A 23,851-nucleotide genomic window follows, 5' to 3' on the forward strand; every position below is an offset into this window, starting at 1 on the left:
GAAAGCATTATTACTAATTCATTAAATGAACACTGTGTTTTCAAGTTATGAGCCAGCTGTTTTTATAGCATCAAAGATGAGTCTAAGATTTGGTACAGTATCCATTTCAGGAGAGAGATCAGAACATGAAGATTTGCTGTGAGGAAGATCATATTACGAAAAGTGATTCCGTACATTTTTTATCAAATTAAGCCATCGTTAAGTCTGCCATAAGTGTGTCTAAACTGACCACAATTACTATGCTCTACACAGAGGCAAGTTACAAAGTTACCAAGTCTAACTTTCAGACAAGACCAAAAGTCAAAAGCTCCCAGCTCTCACACGCTTGGAGTCGATATTTAGGCAGGACAGTTCACTCAACACCACTTATGTTCACCACATGGTGGCACAAAAGAGATTAATTATTTGGATTTGTCCTCTGGGATCCATGAACTTCAGCAGTAGATTTATTTTCAGTCCATTAATTAGGACCAAGTTGTTGGACCAACATGTATGGGTGCATGGTTGTTTGATGTGTACCACTGCTGTCTAACAGCACGAAGGCTCCGGGTTCAAATTTCGATTAAAGCCTTTCCATGGGGAGTAGCGTCTTCTCCCCATTAATGCATGGATTCTCTCCAGGTCCTCAAGCTTCCTCCCGCAGTCCAAAAACATGCATATTAGATTTATGGTAACTGTAAATGACCCTTGATGTTGATGTGCATGGTTGTTTGTCTCTGTGGACTACTGCCCAACAGCAGATAGGCTTAATGAATAAACATTTATGGCAAAGGCAAATAAATGAAAATGCACTTAAAAAGAAAAAATATAGATCTGTGGAGGACACAAGACCACAATAAAAAATTATTTTACTTAACTTTTAAAAATTTTTCATCAGATGAATGGCTTCTGGTGTCTCTTTCATCAGAAAAAAGAAAAGAATTTAAGCACAGCTGTAAAGGAATGAATTATTTTATTGAAGACAGTTATTTATCTTTTTTTTCTTCTCTGTCATTGTCAGTACTTATTCACGTATCAAATGTTAATGATCTTTATTCCTATTAAAATTTGAATTAATTTCTATACATATACCTGTTTTATGTATAATGTCTCTACACTGACTGCAGAACATTTTTCTAATGCTCCATCACAAGTAGAACATCAAGTGACCACCAACACCTCAAATGAAATGCCACCAGTTCTATGGTCACATACTTGAAATAGCCTAGTTTTGCGTTTCTCAACAAAAAACATCTTCTGTCTTATTTCCTAAAAAGCTATCTTTTTGTTATACTGCGGCACAATAACGATTTGTTTCAGTTTCCAACTGACTGAAGCCTGGTTTTGGATATTACTAGCAGCTGATGTTGGTTTCACAAAGTTTGAAGATGTCTTTGCTTACCTAAACCCTACCAACAATTAACAATAATCCTTAGTTAGCAGGGTTTTTTTTGTAAAAGTATTCTGGGTTAATATGTTTTTATCATTTAATGAGAACCTGATTGACAACTGCCATTAGTTATTAGAAGAAGCCATTGGCTGCTGAAGGTTCTGACGGCTTTGCTTTGCGGTAAGACGTATTGCATCACTTCCTGTTGCTTTGTGTGTGTGCACTGTGACAGTTCTCGCTCTCCTTGAACTACTAATAATCACCTTATTTCTCCCTATAATTTACACATCTTGCATAGTTAACTCTATCCCATACTTGTTATATTCTAACGCTCACTCTTACAGATCTTTAGTCTTTATTTTTCACTTTTTAGCGGTGTATCTGGTTCTCTAGCTTAGCATGGCTACCAGTTCTCTTCCTCTATCTCCTGCTTTCACCTGCTCCGTGTGTCAGATGTTTAGTTACTCCTCTGCCTCCTTTAGTGGTAATGGTACATGTAACAAATGTAGTCTTTTTGTAGTTTTGGAGGCAAGGCTTTCTGAATTGGAAACTCGGCTCTGCACTGTTGAAAACCACCCGATAGCGAGCCAGGCCCCTTTAGTCAGTGCGGAGCCACCTAGCGTAGCTTGCTCTGTTAGTCGTCCCCGAGCAGATCCCGAGCAGCCGGGACTTAAGAGTGGCTGGGTGACTGTCAGGAAGAGGAGTCATAGTTCTAAAGTCAAGCCCGTGGTTCACCATCAACCTGTCCACGTTTCTAATAGATTTTCCCCACTCAGCGACACACCCGCTGAGGAGAAAACCCTGGTAATTGGCAGCTCTATAGTCAGAAACGTGGCATTAGAGACACCAGCGACCATAGTCAAATGCATTCCAGGGGCCAGAGCGGGCGACATAGAATCCTATTTAAAACTGCTGGCTAAGGATAAACGTAAATACGGTAAAATAGTTATTCACGTCGGCGGTAATGACACCCGGTTACGCCAATCGGAGGTCACTAAAATTAATGTTGCATCGGTGTGTAATTTTGCCAAAACAATGTCGGACTCCGTAGTTTTCTCTGGACCCCTGCCAAATCTGACCAGTGATGACATGTTTAGCCGCATGTCCTCATTCAATCGCTGGTTGTCTAGATGGTGTCCAGCAAACAACGTGGGCTACATAGATAATTGGCAATCTTTCTGGAGAAAACCTGGTCTGATGAGGAGAGACGGCATCCATCCCACTTTGGAAGGAGCGGCTCTCATTTCTAGAAATATGGACGAATTTATTAGTCATCCAAAAACATGACATCCCAGGGTTGAGACCAGGATGCAGAGTTGTAGTCTTACACACTTCTCTGCGGCTTCCCACCTGATGCTGCCCCCCCCTCAATCAAAAAACACAAAAGGAGCAAATCCTCTTGTGCAAAAAAAATTTAAAACAAAAACTTTAACTGAACAAAAACATCAAACTATTAAATGTGGTTTGCTGAATATTAGATCTCTCCCTTTGAAGTCTCTGTTAGTGAATGATTTGATTTGTGATCATCATATTGATATATTTTGTCTTACAGAAACCTGGCTGCAGCAGGAGGATCATGTTAGCATTAATGAATCAACTCCCTCTGACTATTTAAATGTTCATGTTCCTAGAACCACAGGTAGAGGAGGAGGAGTGGCAGCTATCTTCAGATCAGGGTTACTAATCAGTCCTAGACCCAAGATTAGTTTTAGCTCTTTTGAATCTCTGATTCTCAGTTTTTCCCACCCAAAGTGGAAATCACAAAAACCTCTTGTGTTTGTTGTTGTGTATCGTCCACCTGGCCCTTATTCTGAGTTTCTGTCTGAATTCTCAGAGTTTTTATCCCAGTTAGTGCTGAGTACAGATAAAGTCATTGTAGTGGGTGACTTTAATATTCATGTAGATGTTGAAAATGACAGCCTAAATATTAACTTTAATTCTATATTAGACTCTATTGGATTTTCTCAAAGTGTTCACAGACCTACTCACTGCCTTAATCATACCCTTGACCTTGTGCTGACTTATGGCATTGAGAGTGAACAGTTAACAGTGTTCCCTCATAACCCTGTCTTGTCTGACCATTTTTTAATAACTTTTGAATTTACATTACTTGACTACACGGTTTCTGAGAAGAATTCTACATATAGAAGGTGTCTGTCAGAGAATGCTGTAACCAGATTTAAAGAGTTGATTTCATCATCCTTTTCTTCACTGCCATGTGCTGATATGACACAGGATGGCTACCTAAATTTTACTCCAGTAGAACTTGACTCTCTTGTTGACAGCACTACAGCTTCAATGCGTACAACACTGGACAATGTTGCCCCTCTGAAAAGGAAGGTAATCAGTCAGAAGAGGTTGGCTCCTTGGTATAATTCACAGCTGCGTGCGTTAAAGCAGACTGCAAGAAAGCTGGAGAGACAGTGGCGTTCCTCTAATTTAGAAGAGTCTCAATTAGTCTGGAAAGATAGTTTAATAACGTATAAGAAAGCACTTCGTAAAGCTAGAACTGCGTATTATTCATTATTGATAGAAGAGAATAAGAATAATCCCAGGTTTCTTTTCAGCACTGTTGCCAGACTGACAAAGACTCCGAGCTCTGTTGAGCCATGTATTCCTTTAACTCTCAGCAGTGATGATTTCATGAGATTCTTCATCAATAAAATTGTTTCTATCAGAGAGAAGATTAATGGAATCCTTCCCATTATTATCACTGATGTATCATCAAGTAGAGCAGCTTTAGAAGTATCTTTCGAACCTGAATTGTATTTAGACAGCTTCTGTCCAGTTGATCTTTCTGAGCTAACAACAGCAATAGTCTCTTCTAAACCATCAACTTGTATGTTAGACCCAATCCCAACCAGACTGTTCAAGGAGGTTTTCCCCTTAATTGACACTTCCATATTGGATTTGATCAATCGGTCTTTGTTGATAGGATATGTACCTCAGACTTTTAAGGTTGCTGTAATTAAACCTTTACTTAAAAAACCTACTCTTGATTCAGAAGTGTTGGCTAATTATCGACCTATATCCAATCTCCCTTTTTTGTCCAAAGTTCTTGAAAAAATAGTTGCAGTTCAACTTTGTGATCATTTACATAGAAATAATCTGTTTGAAGAGTTTCAGTCAGGATTCAGAGTGCATCATAGCACAGAAACGGCACTGGTGAAAGTTACCAATGATCTCCTGTTAGCTTCTGATAGCGGACTTGTTTCTGTGCTTGTCCTGTTGGATCTCAGTGCTGCATTTGATACGATCGATCACAGCATTCTGTTACAGAGACTTGAACATGTTATTGGGATTAAAGGAACTGCATTAGGCTGGTTTAAGTCATATTTATCTGATAGATTCCAGTTTGTTCTTGTAAATGAGGAATCTTCCTCACACGTTGGAGTAAGTCATGGAGTTCCTCAGGGTTCTGTGCTTGGACCGATTCTTTTTACTTTATACATGCTTCCATTAGGTAACATTATCAGACAGCATGGCATAAATTTCCATTGTTATGCTGATGATACTCAGCTGTACTTATCTATGAAACCAGATGAAACCTACAGGTTGGTCAGGCTACAAGCCTGTCTTAAAGACATAAAGACCTGGATGACTCAGAACTGTCTGCTTTTAAATTCAGACAAAACTGAAGTTGTTCTCTTTGGACCTGAGCGCTTCAGGGAGAAATTGTCTAGTTATATAGTTACTCTAGATGGTATTTCCTTGGCTTCTAGTTCTACAGTGAGGAACCTTGGAGTTATTTTTGACCAGAATTTATCATTTGACGCACATATAAAACTGGTTTCTAGGACTGCCTTCTTTCACCTTCGTAATATTGCCAAAATCAGGAACATCCTGTCTCAAGGTGATGCAGAGAAACTAGTTCATGCATTTGTTACTTCAAGATTGGACTACTGTAATTCCTTATTATTGGGCTGTCCCACATATTCTCTGAAAAGCCTCCAGCTGATCCAAAATGCTGCAGCCAGAGTTCTGATGAGAACTAACAGGAGAGATCATGTTTCTCCAGTTTTAGCTTCTCTTCATTGGCTCCCTGTTAAATTCAGAATAGAATTTAAGATTCTTCTCCTCACATATAAAGCTCTTACTGACCGAACTCCATCATATCTTAAAGATCTCATTGTACAATATTTTCCTAACAGAGCACTTCGCTCCCAAACTGCAGGTTTACTTGTTGTTCCCAGAGTTTCTAAAAGTAGAATGGGAGGTAGAGCCTTCAGTTATCAGGCCCCTCTCTTGTGGAATAAGCTGCCAGTAAATGTCCGGGAAGCAGACTCCCTTTCCACTTTTAAGATTAGGCTTAAAACTTTTCTTTTCGATAAAGCTTATAGTTAGGGATGGCTCAGGTAATCCTGAAACATCCCATAGTTAAGCTGCTATAGGCTTAGACTGCTGGGGGACCTCATCTGTCACACCTTTCCTCACTTTGCTCTCTTTTTCCCCCTGTTTAATTTCAAAATTGATTTTATGTACATGTGACATTATTGTGGTTATTAACCTATGTTTCCCTGTTCCAACAGATATCCTTTGAATGGCGTTATGGTGTTTTTCCCCCCTCTTTTCCCTCTTTTCTGTCTTCTCAAACCCCAGCTGGTCGAGGCGGATGGCCACCCTTCCTGAGTCTGGTTCTGCCAGAGGTTTCTTCCTGTTAAAAGGGAGTCGTTCCTTTCCACAGTCGCCACAGGCACGCTCAGGACGGGAGATTGGACTGAAGACACATTTCGGTGCAATCTGTTGGTTTCCTTAGCTAGGATATTAATTTTTTTAATTAGCTCTATATGAATTAATTGGATTATGATTACAATGAATTGAATTCCAATTGGCTTGAATTGGACTATATTACTTAAGTGCCTTGAGATGACAATTGTTGTAATCTGGCGCTATATAAATAAAATTGAATTGAATTGAATTGAACTGACACCGTAGCAGAGATTATTCCAAAGCCTTACATGACAACTCTTAATATGGAAAAAAGTTATTGTCACTGACTTTAGAGGTTTGCTATTGAGTGATTTAGGACACTCATAACAACTTGGACATTAATTAGCCAACTTAGAAGAACGGAAAAGTGCTATTTGTTACAACAATTGCCCTCAAGGACACAAAGTCATCATGATATCAGGATGCAGTTCTTAGTACACAGTGTCTGAAGTGTATGGCAGACCACACTATATAATAGTCAGAGGACAGCTTGCCACGAGAGGTTCTATCTCGTATTACCGTCTCAGTGATACAGGAAATGGATCTGGTCATCTCCATCCTCAGAGTGTTCCAGAACAGGAAGAACAGAGCACCTCTGTCAATGTCAGCCCACACTTTAGGTCACCTCCAGCTCAGCTCAGTCAGCACATACAGCACACGTCTTCATTGTCAAAACTTTACCTTTCACCTTAGTTTAAACAGTTGGTATGATGTATCATGATACGGTATCGTGAACCTGAAAGGAACAGGGTGTGAGGAAAATGTGATTGCATTTTGCCACCCTGAGATAGGTTCACATTCCTATGAACTAGCTATGTGTAAAATCTAACTATTTTAAGCAGCTTAGTGCTGATTTAAATATATTTACAAGCAGTCTGTTGGCTGTAGGCCAAGACACAGTGTAACGCTTTCAAAGCCTGCACTGCTAAACTCAATTTAAGAAAGCTAATCATTCAGACTGTCAGTCCTAAGGGAAATATGGTCATGTAACTAAAATATCTCCTATTCTAATGCTCTTTTAAGAGCACCAAAGAGAAGAGCATTGATATGAGAAGACACATGGAGAGCAAGGCAAAGTACGGCCTGAGCAGTGTGGTGTGTAATTTCCTACTTTGCATTTCTAATTCTAATATAATTTTATATGTGAGGATACATTAAATAACTTATTTATATTACTATCTGAGACTAGATATAGAAATCCCAAAAGTTGACTGAAATTTACAAAGCTGTGATTCACAACTTTGCTGTTCTAATCTCAAAACAACAACTACAAGACAGAAAAAAGTCAATCTTGTAAATCTCTGCAGAAGTAATGCCCAGGAGAAAGATATCCAACAAGTGCGATACAATTTCTGCTCGACTCAGCGGCAGGATACGCTAGGCAGCCACAGTGCACACAATGATGCAGAGCAACATGGACCTTATTCCGTTAAGAAAATAGTTGCAAGGTAAACAGCAGTCTGATGCAAAAGTGACTCATTGTAAAGAAGAGTCTACAATGTAGTGTTCATTCAATTGCTATGATTTTTTAGGTTTAAGCTGCTTTGGATGGCAAAAATTTGCTCTTCTTTTGTCCCTGCTGTCAGTTGCTGCTAGCGTGGCTCCCCATGTGAATTCCCCCCTGCTTCTCCTAAAACAGAGCGCTCTGAATGCTGCCTCCTGCAGGTAAGGTACGAGCTAATCATCAGTACGTCACACAACTCTACTCTTATTAAAACTCTTATTAAAACATACTGTTATTGAGGGACTTCCTGATTTGAATTGATTTTTATTGTTTTTTTCAATTTGTTTAGAAAGTGCTATATAGATAAAGTTAATTAATACACCCCATAATGGTGTATTATTAACTGGACATTAAGCTGTTAAACTAACCCACAGTTTACAAAGTTACGACCATATTAACAACAGTTCCATTAACAATAAAAGTTTACAATCTGCAAATAATCAGCGGCTGGGGTCACTTAAAACCCTTTCAACTTTTTGTGCTAAGCACCAATTTGGTTTTCATGTGTTGCCTTCCAGTGCCTCTTTGAGTTTTGATGAGATCTTACCTGTTTTGTTACGCTGTGTGCTGATACCACTTAACTAAAAATCCAACTTCTGACTTGCTATTCTAATGGTTCTTGGTTTTCAAGACATAATGGCCGTTTCTCAACATGCGTATTTGTCTGTACTTGTGATCTTATATACTTCTGAAACGTCACCACTTAAGGACCAAGTATTGTTCCAATTTATCGCATCCAGACAAGTACGCTCCACATTCCCAGATGTGTACTTGCTCCGCCCATTTCAACAAGGATGCTTCTGTGGTGACTTGTGTGGACTTCAGACAGCTTGCTATCCCAGAAAGCAGTGCGGCACAAGCGAAGATGGCAGAGGAGAAAGCACAGAACAGTAAGTTCTGTTCGGAAATGTTACTCTTATTTCAGGTAACTTGGGCTTTAACAACTTTTACACAACTTTGGTGTTTTACTTCAACTTTGTGGTCTCTCGATGAAGTTTAAGTCGTTTTTAAAAACGGCTTCAGGGTTTTCAGAAATACGAGCTGAACAGCTAATATATGAACTTGATGTTATGTTGAAGTGATTAGATTTAGATGTTAGATGCAGGAGTGCATACAATACATACATATACACGACACTTTAAAAAATTTTTTGTGAATAAGAATTAAATTGAACGGATTATTTAAATTTTTTTGTTTTAGGGTCGGCTCCAGAAAGAAACAGGTCCAGCACACTGGTGTTCAGACGGCAGTACAGAAAAAATGAGACTTAGAATAAGACTAATTTATTCAATCTCTGTCTTACCACACCGCATTGTAACCTAAAAAGTTTAACTAACCCTGAATATTTTTCTGCTAGCTGATGTGAGATGTGTATTCATGTTTGTGTACTAAATCGTTTTATTTAAATGAAAATTAAATCTTCATTATTACATCAAACTGATTGCATTGAAGGTATTTTTCTGTTTAAACCCATCTAAAGCTGGACTGATGATCCTGAGATGTCAAAGTGCACAAACACTAAATATAACTGTAGAATTTACTTTTTATTCTGTATATCAGCTCATGTTAAAGTACTTGATTTCTACTGTTTGTATAATTCTGAAATACTGGAAAAAGGGAAAGCGATCACTAACTAATCACCTGCAGATGCTCAATCTTCCTGGGATTTGTTGTTAAGTTGCACTTTCAGATATCGCTGGTATCATATATTAGTGCCCTTTTTCCCATAGTTTATCATAGCACTGCCTTTCCATGTGAAATATGTAGAGCTAGTCCCACGCTTGCATATTCAAGTGTCCTTTAGTTGGATCACAAGTTGGTAAGAATTTGAACATTTTTTATGCTGTATCTCAAGTTTGACAATAGCTGCTATTATTTGATCAATTAAAAAAAGGCTTAATCTGAAAATAGTCTTTCATAAATATTTGTCATTCTGTAGTGGAAGGATTTACACGAATTAGCTTCTGAGGCTTTCACCTCTGACATTTGACTTTAATAACTCTTTATTACCTGCAGTTTACGTGATGGCACTTTAAATAGCCATTGCACTTTGATCAGGTTAATATTTAGCCCACATGTTTAATTGCTCCTAATAAAGAAGATGTTTTTAAAAAGGTTTGGGGGTTTCTTTATTACATAATTCACAACTAAATACAGTAGTTGAAGAAACTTTAAAAAGTAAGGCAACCAGCTGCAAAGCTTTCATCTGTTCATGTGAACCTAAATCAAGAGGGTCAGTCAAAATGGGATCTTTAGTTTGTCAAACTTATGATGACTATTCAGATGTACTTGTGTATTTGAGTTGAGACGACTTATCGACCTGAGGAAGTTGGTCAAGAAGTTGTCTCACCTAAATAAATATACAAGTATATCTGAAGGTCTGAAGGTACTAACAGTATTCAGTAAAAACAAGTCTATCAGTTGTGTCCAAATGTTAGACAGAGCTTCAAAAATAACCAAACTAAATGCTTATGGGATCATGTTTTAAAACAGAAGAGAATATCATATGTAATCTTTATTTAAATTGTTTCCAAAAGTAGGTAGGGAACAAGCATCGAGAATCCTCAACCTTATGAAACAGTAGCACTGCTCTATAGATGTTTAAATAAAGCCGGTGAAAAACAGGTCAGTGACACATCATATGCCTCAATGAGGGAAAATGCAGTGAACGTTGCTAACTTCCTTCTGCCTCAATAAAAATGTCTTCTGGTCAAATCCAGATTCACAAGGACTACAGAATCACAAATGGACCTCAATGTGACTTTTTTCCATTGTCCTTGTTTCCCACTTAAACTAGCTTTATTGTTTGGTTTTATCATGTCCATTATTTTGGTCAAATGGAGTATGGAGCAAGCAACCTTCAAAATGTTCTTTCACAGAAAGAAAACACCTATGATCTTTGGTGAAAAAGTCTCCCATGAAAAGCAGTACATGCAAAAAAACAGTTTGTCAGCTCGCTCTTCTGAAAATCCCTTGTGTTCATGTGTGGAAATGGCTTTAAGTCTCTTCAGAGTGCTTGTGCCCCCTCCTCAGAAGTGTAAAAAACTGATTTAGTTTGACAAAGTAAGACCTCTGAGCAAAGCCTCTGTCAGCTGGTGTAGACTTCAAAATGAACATTATTTTATCAGAGCCCTGTGATGGACTGCAACCTGTCCACGGTGTACCGTACCACTTCTCCAGTGGCAGCTGGGATAGGCGTTTAACCCTCCAACAACCCTCAATTGGATTAAGCAGGTATAGAAAATAAATGGATAAATTACATATTCAGTTAAATGACGTATATGTTGCTGAAATGGGTGATATATATATATACCCTTAGGAAATGTCTATGATTATCTGCAACCGAGACCAAACAAACCCAGTGAAAACTGGATGGGAAATCTAAGATGCAGCATTTCAAACAGCTCTTAAATATTTCCTTTCTTGGATAAATCAGGCCAATTGGAATCTCATCATATCCCTCACTATGTGGGAGTGTAACTGAAGATGGTGTGTTATTCAGTGGAGGAAGCCAGCTTTGCTCATTTGGAGAAAGATTCATATTCATGCTTGTGTCAACATAGACCTTAGCAGGAAATAAGAGGCACAAGAGGCAGAGAAGCTCTGGTAAGAGCAACACTACACTGCCATATCTTGGCATAACATGCAGTCGTTTGCTGTTTTATTAAGGCTAAAAATGATACATTTGAACTTGAAATCCAGCAGCCTTTGATAACTGTGTCACTTAAAGAAGTTAACTGTCGCTAACCACAGGGTTGTCATGGAGTATTGTCCTCTAGGTGCTTTTGAAAAGGTAGCAGGAAAGTATGCAGTCAGTCAAATCTCCCTTCCAACAACTCATTTCACATGATTAGAATGTTTTCATTATGCAAACTGAGGCTCATCTGTTCCTGCACCGGTTCTGGTTAAGAGTTAAATAGAAAATATACAGATTATCACATTTATTTGTATAATTACTGTCTTTGAGCTCTGGCAACTGAGAAATATACTCCAATTGCTGCGTAGTCTTGCCCAGGGGCTCTCTTATTTCATTTGGTCTTTCATTTAGCAGGTAAAGTTCCTTTGAGATATAACGTCTCTTTTTCCATGGAGTGCTGCTAAAGAAAGTGAGGCACTTTGTTACAGATTATCAATCATAAACTGCCAGCATGATTTCAAATAGCAGCACTCTGATCACATGACACTGCTGGTAATTTGTGAAATGGAAAATATCTGAACGTGTGTCAGATCAGCAGCACAACATATCCTTGCTTGCATACTAAATTGCAGTTTGTTAAAAAAGGGGCTACATTTTGTGAAGTTACTGCCACTTGAACTGAGTCTGTGTTGACATTCACTCAGGTTTATAACCATGCCACAGCAGGAAGAAGGAGGACATTCATACATTTACCTTGACAACAGGTAAAGGTTTCATCTCAATGTCACAAATGATTGTTTTGTATTTTCTAAAACTTTCTGCTGTTAATTTTCAGAAAATTGCATTGACTGATTTTAAATATCAAATTTAAAGCACTGTTGTTTCTGCTGTAAAGCCTGTACTCAGAGGAGTATACACTTATCACGCTGTATTATCATGACAAAGTCACTTCAGGACATAAAACGTGAATATTAAATCTTACTGAGCACTGAGTATTACAGGTTTTGTATAGATGCAGAGTCTCTTATATTGTAGAAAGAGAGAGCAGACATTAGTCCAAATCTGAGTTTTCATAATATCCATTTAGCTCAGTGCAAACGTTTAAAGTATGCTTTCTCAACCTAAAAACTAAAATGTCTCCCAGTAATCTGGAACCGTCAAGGCTTTACGACCTAAAGCTATTTTTCTTAGTTCAGTTTTTTTGTCACATGGACAATTCAAGCACACACACACCCCAGGTGTTTGCCATACAAAAAAGACTTTGGAAGGTAATTGATTTCTTCTTTTAAATGTATTTTCCTTTTCAGAAATATCCTCTTTAAGATTGTGCCATTTTTAATCCGATTAGTTTAATCTGATTGAGGTCAGATATAGTTCAACCAGCATGCCTCTAATTGAAATGATAGCTTCGGTGCTTGCTCCAGATAATCTTGACTCCCAAGACTTTTTTTAATTTGACTTGCTAATTCAAGTAAAGAAGCTGAAGAGCAGGTAAACAAATGACCTAAAATCTGTTATATCAGCATGTGTATTTGACTGTTTCTGCTGTATCAAATACATAATTAATGTAAACTGGAGGTATCTGGATTGGAGTCTGTAAGATAGTGAGCAATAACAAAGAGGGCTACTTTTCAGATTTATGAACTCTCACTTCAACTGTATCCTTTGGCAACATACTCATCCCCCAAATTGCCACCTGTGTGTTCATTGTATGTCAGACTGCAAGTATGTGGCATATCTGACGCGGGAACAACCTCTGCTCATTCAACTCCACTGGCTACTTGTGGCTTCCCAAATTAAATTCAAGTCAATTATGCTGCATTGAGAGTGACATTCAGTAAAGCTTTCTCATATGAGATAACTGTGATAACCAATAAGAGAAGGTGGCATTGCTTAATCTTCTTTTATCAGGGGTCTGGTTTGTAACCCCTCTGGGTTTTCACCATCATCCCTGCTGAATCTTTAACATGTTGCTCATACTAGAATCATACTCAAACCTTTTTTTTTTATCGTGTAGATGAATAATCTCATCTCCTTTGATGCAAAAATCTTGGACCGAGGTGTAATTCAAAATCTATAACATGAACCATTTTCATAAAGCTAACCTTTTTCTTTCCTTTTTTCCCTCTACTATGACTATTGGTTAAATGTGTAAATAAATGTCCATCATCCAGTGATGCTGAAAAACATCTGCTGACTTGGAAATGTAGTTAATGTCATCATCCAAGCAGCAAGGATGATACATTGCAGTGTTTTTCTGGCAAAGTTACCTCCCATGTGGTCTCACAAATTTAGGAAGCATGACAGAACAGAGAGTGAATGGGCAGTCCAGCAAGTGTGGCTCTCCACGCATTAAACTGTTATTCTCCCATATTTACATGTTGTGTCTCTCAACAACCTTCTGATGGAATTTATAAACTACATGTCTTAATACAGAATAAAACGTATTGCAAATCATTACATTTTGAATTAGTGTTAGAAGGTCAGTGAGTATATGAGGCAGTTTAAGAACAGTCCTCCACAAAGAAGAACTGTCCTTTCCAACTTTGCCAACATTCACAAATGATTAGCTTCCGCTTTAAGGGTGGGTCGTAGAGTTTTAGGTTTTCTGTTGTTCTTAAAAATAGGGCTATGATTGATGGTGTATTAAGACTATGTAGCAACAGCTGCAGCACAGTAAAACTTTTGAAAGCTTTTGAGGCTTTTGGGGTGCTGCTAAAACACAACTTTTTAAAAATGTACTGAATAAAAGTATCCTTAATTTGGTGGCAAAGTGTAAGAAACAGATAAACTAAAACACTTTTTTCCTACAAACTGCTAACACACCTGATACACTTTCAAAAACAACAGGGTCTTGCTGTTCCCATGCGCCACCTCTCTACTGTGTTTCATGAAATTGGCTCAATATTTTTTGTGTTATCCTGCAGAGAGACAGAGACAAATACTAAAATCATAGGAAGACTGAGACTTCTGCCTTGATAAGATAACAAACAACATTAGAGCAGCATGTATCCATGAGAAAACTATTTTATCATAGACAATTCATTCAGCAGACACCCATCACACTCTCATTGTGTTTCTGTCAAACAGGCAGTGTGGGCATCCATCCTATTTTATTCCTGGTCAAAAGTTCAGAAATCAAGTTTCTAACAAATGTGTACTTGCTCATTATTCTAAAAGCCCGTTCAGACAGCGTTAGAACTTTTGTGTTCTATTTGTTCTACGTCTCAGCTAATCTAACTCTGAGTCGAGGATTAAAACAACGAATAGTTTCACAACTTCTTCAAATGCAGTTGGAATGCTACAGTATGTGTGCTCACATATGCTGTGAAGGTGAAAGGTGTTGTTCTTTTCCCAATCTCTTCTCTACTTTTCTACACAGATGTTCTTTGGGCAATAGCATTTCTGTTTTTTATAATCAGTGAAATACATACAATTTCATACCTAATGTTCTCGGACTGTAACTGCTTTTCAAACCGCTTATTTACAATTCATGAGTAAAGCACACTCCAGAGCTTAGAGGATGATGTCAATGGTCAGTTTAGTTATTGACATGCAAGCTTTCCAGGGAACACTTTCTCTCTAAAGAGTGAGTTTTTCTAGCTTCAGCCAGTAACATTCAGCTTGTCTGCCCCATTAGACAGTGACCTTCATACTAACACTGAGCATGGCAGCAAGCAATGAGGGATGGTTTAACCTCCACTCATCACAGATAACAGAGACATGAAGTGCAAGTATAAAATGATGTATCCTCTGATATACACACACAGACACACCTGCTGAATGTTAGCAACTCAGTGAGTTTCCATGAATTTTCTTAACCAGAACTTATTTTTACTCTTTATGATGATATTAAAATAATAATGAAGATGAAATATGATATTTTTTTTATGCACAAGCAATGCAAATTAGTGACCTTACTTGTCAAAGGCACATTTAAATAGCTCTAGCGCATTTTGCCCAGTTGAGCAGACAGGAGTCAAGTTACAGAGCTGGTAGGTGTCATTTCACTGTGTATCACGCTTTAAGTTAAAATTCAGTTCGTTCTATTATCAATGGTTGTCATTATGTCTGCATCTGTCTTCAGTCACACCATCTGAAGTCTTACCCTGTTTCATGTTTTTATTCCATACTCAGCTGATTAGATAATAATAATCTCCAAAGGTCTTTCAGGAGCCCTCTGTGGGAATCTGATATCACAGGAGTTGTTGAGACTATGATAACAACTATGGCATTCATATTCTGAATTTTTCTTTCATGTAAGTGAATTTCCACATTGAAAGCTTAGAAACCTATCAATCTCACCTGAGCTGATGTCAGGTAGATCATATTTTGAAAAATTGCTAATACATAAAAAAAGGTCAAGAACCCTTATGAGTGAGTTACAGACATAATGTTGAGCTCTTTAATGGTACTTCTAAGGGTCACTGCTACTCTAACGGCAGAAAAACAACTTGGTAAGTGAAGAATAGCTTGCATAGTAGTGACAGTTTGGTTGCAGCTGATTTAATTTGGATTGATTTTTTTAAAGTTAATCATGAAGATTTTCTTTAAGATTTGCATATCATCCACATTAAATGCCTGGCATTATAGTCTATGAGGTTGACCTGTTACAAGCAATCAAAAAAATAAATATTTAAGAGAGCTCTCCCAAGCCTGGTGTAGGAGTCATAATGATAGAATTAAGTGGCACGCCCAGCGTTATCAGCAGGGTTTAAGAATCCAAAATGAAATACAGACTTACTTCCAGACAGGAGGTGGAGGGGTGCTGAAGTTGTAGACTGAATGGTCCTTGTTCTTTAGATAAAACAGACGGGCCACTCACATCTGACTGTCATCCCAGTGAATGAAAATCCTGATTCTAATTTCATCCTCAATGAACTTCTGATTCTAAAGCTTCAAAAACCTTAGCTACTGATAGCCATTCTTATCCTGAAATATAAAAATTCTTTCAAGCCCTACTGCTCTACACAACCCTGCTGCTTAGATTTTGACCATTTCTTGTTCAGTCTATTTCTCAGAACTTATCCCAAAAACACACTGAGATATAATAGCCACCGACTGGCTCCTGATGCATTCTTGCAAAACCAAAGCAAATTATGTAACGTTCCATATTTAAAACATAAAAACACTCATTGAAGACCCACAGATAACCGCTGAGCAGTTATGGCAAGAAGCTGATGTCTGGGGAATCATAAGATTCACTGTCCAACAGAGGCTCAGGTGGTATCTATTGTGACTCTATAGCTGTCATCAGACTCAGGGCTGTTTGTCCAATGACTAATAAAAGACTAAAATTATTATTGCTTCATGACCAGAAATGTCTGATACTCTGCAGAAGGAAAATGGATGTTTCCCAGAGTACATTTTTACCCCATTATCCCAGAATGCTTCTAAGCTGGGAGTCAGTTTAATGTAAAGAGACAAGAATGACGTACACAGGAGCTCACCAGTCAATCCGTCTATGTTTATCTCGAATGGATGTAAATCTATTTTAGTTCCATTAACAGAGAAATCAATCTGCACCTCATCAGTTTGCTTTAATGAATTAAAGAAATCTACAGAGTGGATTTAATTACCAAGGACTTTTTAAACTATATTAATTTCCAGTTATAATTCTAATATTGATAACAATCTTTAATTACCATTATTCAATTCAGAAGTGCATCTATCCATATTAATACATCTATTGTGATGTTCACGATAGTTAATGGTTATCTGCATATTTACTGTGTCAGGAAAAATGAAAGCAAATGTTTTATTTTAGTCATTCCATTCCTGCAGTTTTTCTCTTTTTCTGTGGTTGAAGTCAGGGGCCAACTGCTGACCCTGGCATTAAGAAGGGAGAGAAAACCCTGCTGAGTATAAAATTACTGGATACTATCCATTTAATCATCACCAAGCAGCTGTAAAACAAGCAGACTTGGGGTGAAATGTGTTAGCATCGTAGCGGTAAGGTGTTGCAAAACCATCTAAGATGATGAATTGTAGTTCTTCTTCATATTCTAAAGGTGCTCAACTTCAAACTGAGGGTCAAAGGTGATCCAAATGCGTCTCTTACCACAAAACAAAATGTTTGCTGTATTCCTGAAATATGTGAGGCAGCTCTCCATGTTAGAAAAATGTACGGTTCATATTCCTTAGAAAACACGAAATGATGTTACTGGAAAATACAGAATTCTCTCATTCTGTGTTTTTTCCCCTCTCATGCATACATACTATAGCATTGCAAGTAAATATCCAGAGCAACACAGACACAGACATCACAACTACACCATGACATCCCACCTGAAATCACATCTAACACACACATGAACATGAACTCCTGGAAGACATTGCTAACAAATATCAGGTGGTGGTGTAGTGTTTATATGAGTTAACGTATAATGACAAACTTCAAAGCAACAAGTTACAAAATGTCCAGTCTTGTCCTCCTCTTAACTTATTGGTCATACTGATATAAATTTTTCATTCTAGCTCCAGTAGTGCAGGTCTGTCCCAACTCACTACCACTCATCCAACACGCCTGAGGATGAAAGCACACAGTCAAACTTTCACAGCGACAGAAGAGGAATTCATAGTAGCTCACCAAATCTCAGGACATGTGGCATCCCATGAGAGCATCCCACACAGTGTAAAAGCAGCAGTAGAAGCCTGACGGTGCACCTGAATCTTGGTTTAAATATCAACAGGGAGGAAATCTTCATGGTGCTTGTGTGGTGCACAGAAAATTTAATCCCTGAAACGGTATATTCCCCAGATATTTTTTTTTCTCTTTTACCCCTTTTAATATTTATTGGGACAACAGCGAGATATCACGGCATGATCTTCACACATCCTTTTGCAAAAAATCACTGCGTGTCCAGCTCACTGCGCCAAGAAGAAACAGCCCTCGGACTCAGCTGAACAAGATGATGGTGTAGGTGCTGGCAGGGTATCCATGTTAAGCAAGGCAGGGTTTGAAGATATCCATTTACTGAAAGACAAAGGCAGAGATAGAGGAGTGTGAGAGGGCGCTGATCCAGTGTGACCAAGTGACAACGAGAGTAAGTGAACCGGCAGTCTCGGCTGCTTTACCAGTCCGATCTCCTCCTGCTGCACTGCCGCACAGCATCTGACGTCGTGTCAACACTAGTAGAATGAGAGTGTACAGGATGGATCGGGCATGTTTCTCGACTGCAGCTGGTCTCACATCGTCCTTTGGTCTGTATACCCTACCGAAACTGTTATGCCTCTTCCGCTCCTGCTTCTCTCCTTCTATCCCTCTTTATCCCTGATTTCGCGTCCCCGGCCAGCCAGTCGACGCTCTCCGGTTTCCCTCAGATTTCTCCTCGGTTCAATCGCAGTTGCGAGCAGCGGAGCGCCACTGTGCACAGACTTGTAAAAGCCAATCTATGAATTTGAAATGATCGCCTCTGTTTGATCGGAGTCACTCAAGCGCAGACTCATATGAGTGCTCCTTGAAGCAAACCTGGCACGGTACAGTATGATGAATAGCCTCTGCTCATCCCCGGTTGTATTTCAGCACTCCTTTCTTTTGAGTTATTACCTTTTCAGATATTCTACTTTTCCTCAGCCAGAGACTGAGCAACCAGTTAGATCAAAACCCTCAACATTAAATTTATATTTTTGTGTGTTGTCTGACTTTGACACATGTACCTCTTCAGTTCTTAAGAACAACCAATGAATCACAGGATATTCTAACATTGACTGAAAGGTAAAAACACTGACAGCAATATTCAGAATTTGAACATCTAACATGTAATTTAGAAATAAAGCAGAAATTTCACGAGGAGCTTAAAACAACATGTGTGCGTTCCAGGCCTACTGGATTTCCGTGTATAAAGACACAATTTGTTTCTCCATTATTCACAAGGCGTGCAAATGTTCATGAAGTCATTTTTAGTCACATTTTGGTTAGTTAATATAATCCAGAATTTCTCAATCTAATAGATTTATTTTTCCAAACTTCAGTAGTAGATCAAGTATTTATCATGAAGGTTTAGTGATTGTAAACAGCAAATAAACAGCTGGTGTGGCTGATGCAAGCCGCGAGGAAAACGTGTTTCGTAAAAATGAACATTATTCTATTGAAACATTACGTTATAATATGATAGACTGTTATAATGTAACCCGCACTCTAACGTACAATTAAAGACAGCATCTTGTTTGACACGTAGGCCACGGCATCTATCTAAAGTGTTAATTGTGAAGAATAAAGGACTGTAAAGGTGTTTTCTTTCCAGAGTTTTTTTTTTTTTGCTTCGTGGATGTCTCAGTTGGACAGCGCCCATGTTTCAGCACCACGGACAGAGCTCACTCTGTACTGATTGGGCTGCAGCAGCAAATCCGCATCTGGTCCGTTGTGTTTTTCTGCTTCCTTTCTGTTTCCCTCCTGAATCAGCAGCCGGATATTCCGTATGGACTGACTCCATATGATATTACAAATTAAGCTTAAAGATTGAATATTGTTGCCATCTGTCTCAATAGGAACATCAATATATTGTGACCAGCACTAGTTACTATCCTGCCGGCTGTTTCAAAAATTTGAAATAAAGATTCCACCCCAAATGTAAGTAATTAAAAACAATGTTCAGTGAGGTGGAACACACACCACATGGTAGAACTCCCCTGCAGATTTTTAATTTTCGAGAAAGCAGTCGAACGATTTATTTTTTCTTAATATCTTCAAACTTCAGAGGTTGACAGTAGGTTTTTCTAGAGACACGAAATGTGATAAGTGAACAAAATGTGAAAAACTACAACCCCGCATGCAGGTGAAGTCACACTAGCTCAGAGTTGCAACGAACAGCCCTGAACTACTGTTGTGTAATCAAATCTGTACTTTTTCTTTTTTCATTTTTCTTTTTGTTTTTGCTCTCCTTAATGATCGGTACACGCTTTTAATTGGTGGCACGCGAAAACACTAATGTTAAAACATACACTAATGTTTTAAAGTCACGTCCTTTCAGCGCTTCAGTTCAGCAAATGCTCTTTTGCTCATATTTGCTAAATTGAAATGCAGAATTCATAGCCGGTCTCTTGAACTGTAGATGTTATCTACCAATAATTTATATTTACGACTTCTCATAGTGTATTACAACACTGAGGACACCAAGCCAAGGAAGAGGAGAACCCCCGAAAAGATGGCAAGCTTCCCCGGATAAAGGTCGGGCAAAGACTTGGGAGGTCACGTTTCCCCAGTGTTTAGAAGTCGGACTCTGTCCACGCAATTAAAGTGTGCTTTGCACTCCAGACGCGCAGATGGAAAATTATATTTCCCAGACGTACCGCATTGAAGAACTTGACATTAAAGGCGTCTCGCGTTCTTTTGTGCGCATTTTGCCAGTAGGAAAAATATGTGAGAAAGAATCTTGTTAGGTTTCATTTGTTTTTTAAAAAAAGATGGACTGTTCCTGAAAAGATGCGTGGCGCGGAAGAAATGGGGAAACCCGCAAGTTAATAATTCAAAGAAATGTACAGTTTGAAATACTCGGCTTACCTTAGACAGAGTTGAAACAGGAAAGTGTCCAGAGCAGCACAAAGAAGTTGATTTGTTTCTTTAGAGGAGCCGAATCGCTTTCCCCGTACTTACATGTGGCAGCTCTGCGCTTTTCGGCCGTAGGGGAGACACGCCTCCTGTCGGATGGTAGGACTCAGTGCTTAAAGCAACACGGGGGCACACACAGGACCAGGGGAACTCACCCAAACCAAGTCTGCAGATTCACATCACCCCGGTGATGACAGTTTGTAAGGGCGGACTAATGCACACCCAAACCCTTTAAGCACTCCATATTTCAGCGCCAATGCTCTTTATGAAAATACACCATGACAATTCTTAGCCACCACAATTTGGCAATCAGATACGCTAAAAAGCTATAAAATGATCATAGAATCAACGTTGGAGACCGGCAAAGCTCTGGTGTGATACTTTGAGACGCAAAAATGCCAAGAATATACAGTCTAGTCCATTAAACCCTTCACAAAACAGCATCTACTCAGCTGTCACTGGCTAAAAGATTGAAACCAGGCACTAAGGGGAAATAGCACAGGTGAAAGCAACATTTTAAATCAATGGATATTACAATTCAGTTTCCCCAATTGATTACTTCCATTGAAACATTTGTTTTTGTGTAACAAATGTTCTCTAAACCTTTATAGAAATGAAGCATTATGCTGTTTGATATGCACATGCTTATTTTTTTACATTTTCTTTCCAGTTGGTTATATGTTATGGAAATCAAATTAAAAAATTTTGCCTTCAGTGTCTCACTTTGATTCAACAGATTTCATGTCAGCTTGGGGCACTTTCATCGGACAGATGATGCCAAATCTCACTGTTTAATTTAATGGATTAACCGGAAGTTTGATGAACCCAGTTTTGGCCATTTTACATTTAGGATTTTATAAGGACATTTACAAGGCTTAATGTTGATTTATAAACACAGTTTCATGGAGTAATTTTGCATAAAAATTAGTAATCTGAATTAATTACACTTTGACATAAGTGGTGGGGCAAAGAACTGATCTCTGTCTTCCAAACTGTAGCACTCAACTTTACAATGTTGGTGCTTAAAAACTGAATATAGATATCAGATCACAATGTGTGGTTATTCACCAAGTTATGATTTCTACATCCATACATTCCTCTGTATGTATGCACCAAACCCTAAACGCTTGTGTGAACCCAAGTTTATTTCATACTTGATAAAGTATTGAAGGTAGTGGATACAATGTAATCTATAACTTCAAGCCAAAGTGTTTGTACTGTTGTGTAGCACATTATAACAACACTAATTTGACCATTAAAATGGTAATTAAAAAAAATCACAAACCATTATTTAAAAAATTAAAGAATTTACATGTTTTGTAACATTTGGCTAAAAAAAGTCTAATTAAGGGATTCTGTGTTGTGACTTTGTTTATAGTGTTGTTTGGCACAAACCTAATATCAATTAATCAAACAGGGAATTCGAATGCAATGATTGTGTGATGATTTTCCTTCCTGAGAATTAGTATTTTAGAAAAATCTCTAACTCTGTGGTAGGATTTTGTCATTGTTTCAGTTGTATTAGTTCAAAATGAATAAGTTAATATGCAATGTAATTCTAACCGAGAACAAAATCAAAATAGTATACTCTTTCCTTTGTTTTCTCTTGTTTTATGTCTGTTTCTGTCAGTTACTGTGTCTGTATTAGTCATTGTCTAAATTTGCCTTCTTCTACTTGTTTACCTTTATTTACTTATCTATTCATCCTGTTTGTTTGATTATTTACATATTTATTCATCTTGCAACTCAATACTTGACTTCCAGTTTCCTACTAACCCTCCAGGAATAACACTCCTCAGGAATCATGGTTTGTTGGTGTGGCTGGTGGGACGGGAGGGATGTTTATGTTAATCACCCTGAAAAATACATGCTCATACAATGTTTGAGCATGTATGTAAATGCGATGTGACACATAAAATTAAAAAAAAATATTTGAGTAAAATAGTGGAAAACACGTGCCATATAGAACTTCTCAGTTGCAGTAAATCACCCAGTAGACATAAAATTTGGATAACAATGTACAAAACATATTTTTTTGCATATAGTAGAAGGTACATTTGCAAACATATACATTTTGTCTGTATTCTTTAAGTCTTTTCTTTTAATCCAAACTTTTTTGTCTTCCATGTACTGTGTGTAGATTGTTCGCTAACTCACTGACTTCCTGATGTTCACCATATGGAGTATAGAGGCAGACAGCTGATGCATTTCAGACACTATTTGTATGTAGTTCTGCTTTGTACTGATGCACCAGATATTTACAGTTCACCAGCAGGATATGTACATACCTAATTTAATATGCTAGACAGCACAAGTTTGTCATTTTTGGTTGAAAGCATGTTGTAATAAGCATCTATGTCCTCAAAGATGACATAAAACTGCTCTATGGATCTGTACACTTTTTGTCTCTCATTGCACTGCATCTACCCTCACAAGCATGAACAGCTCTAACTATATAAGTGGTAAAAAAAAGTGTTTGAAACCACACTAAAAAAACCTTGAATTTATGGTTCCTGTACATAAATTAGCTCTGCATCTTGAGCAGCAAAGGACACTAACCACTTCATATGCTTGAAAAGTCTGAGAAATATTATATGGTCACCAGACATTCTCAAGAAGTAAGAAAGCAATCCACAATAACAAGCTGCGTATGTTAGCACTAGCAGTAGCATTCTCCATTAGCTTGTGGTCTATTTTGACTAATGTAGTGTACAGCTTCTGTGATTGGTTTGATTTTGTGACCATGTGATTGGTGTGTAGTGCACTATATAGGAAGGGAAAATTTACTGTTGAAATTTTGAACAGCACAACAAAATGGCTGATTCAATATAAAGAAGAACAACTAAACAATTCAAACACAGCTTATGACTCTCAGCTATCTACACCCAACAAACCAGCGGCTCTGGGTGGTAATGAGCCCAGTTTGTCTGAGTTTTAGGACTTTAAACAACTTGATACCGCACCATAAGTTTTTGTTTGTTTAACTGTTAATAACTAAATGTGAACAATGACACATTTATCATCGGCACATTTTTTTGCATGATTTTCATGTACGATTACCTGCACTTGATCATCATGGAA

General features: G+C 38.1%; 1 protein-coding gene across 3 annotated transcripts in view; it reads right to left on the reverse strand.

Annotated features, from left to right (window-relative positions):
* The window catches only part of grik2 (glutamate receptor, ionotropic, kainate 2), a 351,124-nt gene extending 330,305 nt beyond the window's left edge, over positions 1 to 20,819 (reverse strand). For 2 of the 3 annotated variants that reach the window (XM_072394949.1, XM_072394951.1), the window contains exons 1-2: positions 20,723 to 20,819; positions 17,810 to 18,196 (exon numbers count right to left, since the gene is read on the reverse strand). In XM_072394949.1, coding sequence (XP_072251050.1) covers positions 17,810 to 17,927 — 118 coding nt within the window. In that variant the 5' untranslated portion in view covers positions 17,928 to 18,196; positions 20,723 to 20,819. Of the gene's footprint in view, positions 1 to 17,809; positions 18,197 to 18,297; positions 18,557 to 20,722 lie in introns of those variants that run through there. The other variant, XM_072394950.1, reaches the window with a different exon arrangement.
* Between the last annotated feature and the right edge of the window lie 3,032 nt (positions 20,820 to 23,851).

This window comes from Leuresthes tenuis, unplaced genomic scaffold (genome assembly GCF_036924035.1).
Source record: "Leuresthes tenuis unplaced genomic scaffold, fLeuTen1.0.hap1 SCAF_10, whole genome shotgun sequence".
NCBI lineage: Eukaryota > Metazoa > Chordata > Actinopteri > Atheriniformes > Atherinopsidae > Leuresthes > Leuresthes tenuis.